Consider the following 8314-nt stretch of genomic DNA (forward strand, 5'->3'; position numbering starts at 1 on the left):
GAGGAGGAATCTGAAAAAACTCTCAATGAGAGACTTGCTTTGGGTGCAATGTTTGCTTATAGGCAGCCTTCTTATCTGAGCCAGAACAGTTATGGGCCCCTACTCATGATAATGGGACAGGCCTGGAAAGCCCTTCATCTGTTGGCTTCATGTCAGTCCCATTAAGCTAATGAAGTATTGATTTTGGCTATAAACTTCTTAATTGGGGAATCCACTCATGACAATGATATTTCTGCTTACTGGCTGAGCCTTCACATGATGGGTCTCCTGGATCCTGCCGTCTGACGGGGGCTCTTTTTCTCTGACAGCAGCCTTTCCTCTTCCATGCCTTGTGTGCTGACAATGGCATGGCCTCAGTATTGCTTATTTCAGGCTGTGTAGCTAGTGTTAAGAGAAACCTATAAATGCCATGCCTCTTGAAACAGTAGTAAAATCAGTTCCCATTCCAGAGCAGAGCAGTCCTAATTTCTAAATCAGTCTATTATCCTGATGGGATGACCAGCTTGCCAGAGAGAAGCATGACCATTAATGAGATCTCTTAATCGGCAGGAGCAGCCAAGTACTGGCAAGTGACTGAGGGAATTCTTCCGTTTTATGCAGAGTGAAATGCCTTTGATCCAAGCAACCAGCTTGGTCTCAACAAGGCAGTAGCCTTGGTTCAAGTTTATTCCTGGGGACTTGGTCATTGCATCAAGTCAACTCAGTCTCAGGACTAACAAATCTAATGTGCGATAGGATGTACAAGCCTCATCCTTACAAAATGGAATGGAACTGACTTGCTTCAGGGGATTGTAACTCTGAAGGCAACTTCTGTCCCTAAAACAGTAATTCGCAGACTAGTGGCCTTGGCCAGGCCAGTGTCTATCTCATTTGTGGCACCTTCATGCCTTTTACAATAAACCACTTGAATTGATTCTCTTAATGCAGGACTATCCCATCTCCGATGTCCATCTGATTTTGAAGAAAGCAAAGGAGCTTCAGGATTCCAAATAGTCCATGAGCCTGGTGGTGTCAGAGGAACTGTGCAGTAGCATATGCTAGGAGACGCCCTCTTACAGTTTGGTGCGTTATCAGAGCTCCTGCAAACCTCTGCAGGGCGTTGGGTTTTGTGTTCTGCCTATTGGCCTTGTTGAAGACTTCCTTCCACTATTTATTAGGTCATGGACTGACTATTCCCAGCTAGACAGGTCCTGCACTCCAGGTTTTCTGAATCTCTAACAACTCCATGCTGCCTAAGCAGCTGTTTGTATCTTTTTTTTTTTTTTTTTTTTTAATGACTAAGTTTGGGGAGATAGAAACTGTTTAGCTGAGTATTCCTCAAAGTCTTACAAAACACTTCTGTGTCTATAGCATTATGAAAGCGTGTGCTCACACATGGGGATTTCTGTGATAGGGGAAAGAATGGGATGGATCCAGTGGAGTTTGGTGGGTAAGTAGAGAGTCTCCCTTTTAAATAGAATGTGTCTCACTCAATCAGCAGGATTTCGTGCCTGTGTCTGCACCTTGTCCTCTCTTGGGCATGCAACAAGAAAAAGATCAAGTTCACTGTCCTTCTGGTGAGTGTTAGATGGAGCTCTGCAGTTCTGACCTCTTTCCATGGGAAGGAGGCTTTAAGAAGCTGGGGTGGGAGAATGCTATTATAGCTGGCTGCTTTGTGCAGTGAGATTATCTGCTCTCTAGTAGAGCCTGGTCTAAAACTGCCTTATCAAGGAGCTCTCCTTGATGATGACCTTACTTGGAAGCATAAAGTAGGGGTGTGGTTTTAATTGGTGAGTGAAACAATTTAACCAAGTCAAACAAGCCTTATTTTACACAGCCTTAGAGTAGGGGCCCTGCTACTGCAGAGAGGCTTCAGGTCTTGAGCTATCTTCCATGCCACTTGTGTGGAATCTACATTTATTCCAAATTAAAGACAGAGTCTCTAATTGCAAGCAGGATTCTAAAGCACGAAGGGGCAGGTCTCCAGTCCTGTGCTGCCCAGACTGGAGTCTTCAGTGGGGACTTCAAAAGGCATAATGTGGGTTTTGCTATGAAATTGGCTTTTTGCCTTTGAATGTTTGTAATGTTACCTAGACTACTCCAAGCCTTTCAAACCAACTTCAGTAACCTTTGGTCAGCGTAACTTTTTCAGTCTGTGATAATCCTTGCTGGTAAGTGATTTGAGATTATAAATTAGATTTTGTGTGCATGTGCACACGTACTGTCTTGGGATGTGATCCTTTTGGAGACAGAAGCAGTAAGCTGGTAATAGCTGATGCTTTGGGATACCCTTTTTCTCAGAACATCTGAAGGAGAGAGTGCCACATGCTGGTACAGCCCCACCAGAGCGGGAAACCACTATATTCCAGGCAAATACAGTGGATCACAGTATATCTGCATCATCCAAGATTAGGAATTGGGATTGGGGCGGGAGGGACTTGCAGCCTACAAGCAGTGTCCTGGTGATCAGAATGGGGACCCAGAGTGAGCATCAGGTGATTTTTCTTTTTTTATAGCGGTGGGAGAAACTGGAGTAGCTGAGTACTCCAGATGCTGTGAACAAACACTAATCCAGGATGCTGTGCTTCCCGCTGTCAGGACAGTGCAGAATTCCAGTTGTCCAACACTGCAGTTGTCTCGTATTTAAAATCTGTGTATGGATTTTTGTGTGTGTGTGCATTGCTCTTATTAAAAGCCAACTTTGTGCTTTCTCAGAGCTCACTTACCCTGCTGAGTCCCACTAGCAGATGAGCCACAGTGCCCTGAGGTGTGGTCAGCCTGCTGAATGTTGGGCGAGGACTTAAAACGGCACTAAGGAATGATCCAAGTCCTGTGTAAACTAGTGAATGTAAGGGGGGGGGGGGGACATGAGGAGGGAATGTCTTTCCCTTGCCTTGGCATTGGGGTTGTTAACAACTCCCTTAGCATGATGCTCAGCTTTTGTGCTGCTTCAGCTTCCATTGACTGGAACAGTACAGAGGATGCAGTGGTGACATTTTAAATGTGTGTGAACTGGAGGGAGGATAGCAGTTTTTAAGTGTGTGTGTGAATGCTACTTATCAGGCAGCTTCTTTCTTAAGGAATGAGAAGGCTGAGAGAGGACTACAACTTTCAGCCACTTAGTCATAAGAAGTATGAGAAGTAGACATACCTGTACCAGTTATTCCAGGAATTAGATTCTTCTGCTACACTGCTTTTGTGTTAGGGAGACCAGTGCTGAGTGAGTAGTCTTTTATAATCATAAAGCCAGCTGCTACATGCAGGCATAGAACTTGAGGATTGGGCTGTCTGGCAAAACTCCCATCAAACTTCCCGAGGTGTGTTGCTCAAAGTGGAAAGCTCGTTACACAATGGCAAGGCTTCAGCGTTGCTCTGGATGCCTGTAGTGCGTGTGGTGGGGGTTGGGTTTGGTTTTGTTCATTTTGTTTTTCTGTAACCTTTGCTTAACCTAAAGCTTATACATGGACTCCAAAATGCTTCCAAGGCACCTGAGCCGTGTGGCCTGTCCTCTTGCACAACTCCATAAGCAGCACTACAGTTCTGGCGCATCGGCTGTATTTCTTTTAATAACTTACAAATAACTAGCAGGCTGCGAGGCCAAAATCTCTCATGAACCACTCTAGATTACTTGACTTCATGAACATTATGTTCATCTGGGATGCTGTCAGGCAGATAAGGTTGCTTGCTGATGCATAAAGGCCTGAAGAAGAACAGAGTTTGCCTCTCCATTCCTAATTTCTGGGAGACATGCAGAAAGTAGGCATATGGTCTGACAATGGAAACCAATCTGGGGCTGCTTATGCTATGTGGAGTAACCTGCTCGGACTCTAAACTAAACTTAATTTTGATTTGAAGTCAATGGGAGTCCTTCAACTGATTCTTAATGCTGAGTTTGGTCAGGTGTTTGCATGGGAGTGTAGCTTTTCTAATGAGGGAAGAGATTGACCAATGGTATAATCCTCTGTAGTCTTGGGATACTTGGGCCTACATGCCAGTGCTGGGGGGGGTGTTTTGGTGGTTTTCTCCCTGGCTAGTATGTTCAGTTTAGGTGGTACAAAACCTCCACCCCAATCCTGCCTAGTCAGCCTAAGCGATATAAGGGTTTTAAGCAAAGACCTCTTGTGCGTTAGTTGGTGACAGTAAGTAAGAATGAAAGGAGTGACCCTTGCCTCTTAGGACAGGTCACAGATGACACTCCAGGAAAGAAACAATGCCAGAAAGGCTCCTTTAGAGCTTTTTCCAGCTAGGGGGAGGGCTTGGCTATTAGCCCAGGCATGCTGGTTATAGCTGATTCATTTGATGTTAAGCACCATGTATAGGTTCCACTGCAGAACTTGAAAGACTTTATTATGCCTTTAGTCATCTGGGAGATGAAAAAGTGTACATTAAGGTTGAGTTTCTCGAGTGTGAAACAAGGTGGGAGAAGAATGAGCACCTATGCTGAGGGATGTTGCTGGTGTGTGTTTCTGTTTCCCCTCCCCCCCCAGTTTAAAAGCAGAGAATCTCTCCATTCCAATGCAGTTAGTGAGACTATTGTTCTTCTTTGCACATTGCAAGGGCCACTTTAGCTGTCCAAGATCCTCTTTGTTCTGGTGTCTGTCTTTTTTCCCCTCCCCTTGAGATAGCAAGGGCTGCTGTTTGGATCCTGAAGGAATAGGGAGGCTGTCAACAAGGAATTCTTCCCTTTTCTTTAATGATATTTTGAAGTTTAACACTGCTAGCACTTATTGGTACTGTGGCTCGTTTCAGTAGTGGGGAGGAGACGCACAAACACTATGTCTCTTGTAAGCTCTTTGAATTAGTTACCTTGACTTTCCTTGAATTGTTTTGCAGCTGGACAGTAACTAGCTTGTAGTTGAGTCCTCTCACATGATCACGAAGTAACTGCCCCCAACTTAGAAGCAGACTTCTCTCTCCAGAGCCTGCTCCGTTACAGGAGCAGCTGTCTTGGCTGAGGCCAGTAGCAGCCCATAGTTGCTTGTATACTGTGACACAACATTGTGGAATCCAAATACCTTGTTAGCTAGGATACTTGCTTAGCTTCATGCAGCACACCTAGAGCTCTTCCCAAGAGCAGGACAGATGCCTCCACAGTGGCAGTGGTCCTCCACTGGAAGTGGGGGGTGGGGGGAAGGATGAATGGAGATGCGGTGCACTGGTCATAAGGAAGAAGGCCAGGACCCCTGCCCTTCCCTTCCCCTTCCCACAATTTTGTGCTGTGGAATCTTGTAGCCTTGGCAATGGTCAGGAAAAGGAAGTGGAGAAATCTAGGGGTGAGGGCAAACCTGGGACTGGCCATGGTTTTTTATAAAGAATTTTCTTTTTTTTGGAATGAGTGTCATACATGGGTCAATGTGTTGCTGAGTTGTTTTGTTTTTGTGGTCTAAACTGGAATTTATTTTTAGCTCCGCAATGGATAGAGTGAAGGTCAGGAGCTGCTGTAAGAAATACAGGGGTATTTTGGCGTGCAAGGGCTCTTTCTACTTTTTTTTGTATGTTTTAGCTACCTTTAAAACTTTTTTCTAAAATGCCCTTTCACAGAAGATTGCGGGGCGGGGGGGACCACACACTAGTAACCTCTACAAGTTTTCAAGGGAAGTAAATCATACTTTTCTCCTTTTCGACTGGAAAAGAAATCAAGACGTGAGATTGAGATCATGTCATCTATGTGCAAAGCTTTCCCCCCCAGCCCTCTTTCTCAGGTTTAAACACTATTTTTTTTTTTTCCTCTTCATGCAGCTCCTTTCCATTAAATTAAGGGCTTTGTACAAAAATGATCTGTTCTCTATACAATGCAATTCACCCTTGCCACAGGTTGCGCTAGGATCCTAAGCTGCTATATGTGATAAACTACAGTGTGTGTGTTTTTTTTTGTTTTGTTTTGTTTTTTTTAAATGCCCTCTTTCCTTCGGACTGTGAAAAACCAAGTGAGTGTGTGTTAGTTGGATGTCAGTAGCATTAACCTCTGGTCTTCTATATTTCAAGAGTCTGTGTTATAGCAGAGTTGTTCTGCATGTGTAAGTTATTCTCATTGCCACCATACCCTAGGCTCCCCTCCTGTTTGTGTGTCACTCCTAAACTAAACTTTTTTACTACCTGGTTCCATAAAATCATGGTCCTACTGGGCTAGGGAACGGGGGTTGTATGGTGTAGCCCGCACTTACAGGGCTGTGTTGCTCTAAACTTTAACTAACAACATCTGGGTATATCCTTCAAGTACAGATATTCTCGCTAGGTCACACTATCAAGTTAAATTTTTACATGTACAGTTGAGTAGGCTGTTGCATGAGCTATTGCTGGAGCTGTGCAAATGCACCAGGAGCCAAGGTGTACTGGGACACTGTTACCCCTGAGGGTGGTAAGGATCACTGGACTGGTAGCAGCAAGGGCTGCGTTGCTAGAAATGAATGATTGTCAGATTCATGGAAGATGCTCGCTGGCTCTAAGCGTAGGGAACAAAAGCACGTGGCTGTGCAAAGGCAGGCCAAAGGTGGGAACGGAAGAATCCTCCATGACCAAGCTGTTCCTCCTGCCTGTGCTGATTTTATAATGTTGTTTTATTCCTGTACATCTCACATGAGCTGTGGGGAGTTCTTGTTTCCATGACTGCTGTTCTTTTTGATTTGTCTTAATAAACATTTTCTCTTTGCAAAGCTGACTTGAATTTTCTCCTCCCCTTGCAGGAAGGGGTAACTGGCTTTCAGGTGTCCTTTGCCCTGACCTAGGCTGTCATGTAAAGAAAATTTCCAGCCTTTGTTCAGTGCTGCTTCTGCTGTTGAGGAAGAGCAGCCCCAAAGCCTGAACTTTTAGCCCCTTTTCTAGTTTCAGGAGCAAGCTGCCTCTGTGCCTCCTGGCTGCAGAGGGAAACACATATATGAAGCCCTGGAGCTGAATGGCTCCCGTTTAGCCGTGGCCTTGATCGTATGTGGGTCCGCTGCCTTTTTAAAGCCTTGATTTTTCTCCCATGGATAGCACAGCCCTCTGTCTAGGCCCTGGCTATGTCTGCAGGCACTGGCACCATTTCCCAGGGGGAGGGATGACTGTAATAGGAGCTGGATCCTGCCAGGGCCTGGTGCTGCCCCTTGCAGAGGGAGCAGATGGGACTGTCCTGGCCAATGTTGCCAGGTCTTAAATACAGAACTACAGTGTTGGAAGCTCAAAATTATAGTATTGAAAGCTCAAAATGATCATATTTGCTGAAAAACTACTGTACACTGAAAAATATGTGAATAAGTATGCAAATAAGCCTTATTTACTTTGTATTGTTCACTGTAAACCTCCGAGAATGAGTGTTGAAGCAGTTCTTTATTGAGGTGAGCAGTCATAAGGTAAGACTCCCTGAATGACTTGGGTTTTGCATGTAGGGGGAAGCACCACGTATTGGGGTCCGTGAAGGCAGTTTTCCTTAAGTGGCCGGGGGATAACTGTTCTTTTGGCATGATTTAGTACCCACCGAGGTGTTGAGGCTTCAAGCCCATTTTATGGAAACAGGAGGCTCCTCTCTTGCTTGCTCCTGTGGCCTTGCAGCAGAGCAGGTGAAACGCAGGGGGCATCCGAACCTCAAGTCTCCAGGCGTGGGCCAGCATAAGGATGCCTGCTAAAAGATGTTGGAAACAACTGAAGCCCCAGGTGGGATAGATGTTTGCCAGTTGTAGGGCCACATCTGGTTCTGGAATTGATTTGGCTTGGAACGGGGGAAAAAAAACCTCCCAAAACACCAACTTGGGTTTTGTGTGTGTGCTGGGCCTATTCGCTGCCTCCAAAATGATGGGGCATCCAGGTTGTAGCCCTCTTGGTTTAGAGCAGGGGTGGGCAAAATGGCTGTGGGTCGGACGGGGCCTGCCAAGCCCATCTATTCAGCCCGTGGGCTCCCTATTAAATTTTAAAAATAAATTATTAATCTGCCCTGGGCTGCCTGTCATGCGGCCCTGCAGGGCTTGCCAAAACTCAGTAAGTGGCCCTCCACCCAAAATAACTGCCTGTCCCTGATTTAGAGGCAAAGGAATCAGCTCCTGGTAGAGATGATATCTTTTATTAGACCCGCTTTAGACTTTTTTTTTGTTTTTTTGTTGTTGTTGTTGTTGTTGTTGTTTTTTAACTGACTTTTTTTGGGGGGGGGGAAATTGCAAGAAGGGCGTTTGTGCCCGGAAGCCTGCAATGAAATCATTTGGATTTTGCAAAAAGTAGTAGTAATAATAATAACCATTGCAGACTTCCAGGCACAACCCCCTTCTTGCAGTGAACGATGTTGCAAGGGAGGGCCGGAGCGCCCCGGCGCGTGTCGGCCGGCGGGCGGGCGGGGAGGGGCCGGGCTGGGCTGTCCCGCCCCGCAGGC

The 8314-nt window shown here is 45.7% G+C and overlaps 1 protein-coding gene across 1 annotated transcript in view; it reads left to right on the forward strand.

The window, feature by feature from the left end:
- The window catches only part of TBC1D13 (TBC1 domain family member 13), a 16527-nt gene extending 9894 nt beyond the window's left edge, over positions 1-6633 (forward strand). The window contains exon 12 of the mRNA XM_006024333.3: positions 928-6633. Within this exon, the coding sequence (XP_006024395.1) occupies positions 928-993 (66 nt within the window). The 3' untranslated portion in view covers positions 994-6633. The remainder of the gene's footprint in view (positions 1-927) is intronic.
- Positions 6634-8314: the final 1681 nt, after the last annotated feature.

The sequence above is a fragment of the Alligator sinensis genome, unplaced genomic scaffold, assembly GCF_000455745.1.
Source record: "Alligator sinensis unplaced genomic scaffold, ASM45574v1 scaffold388_2, whole genome shotgun sequence".
NCBI lineage: Eukaryota > Metazoa > Chordata > Crocodylia > Alligatoridae > Alligator > Alligator sinensis.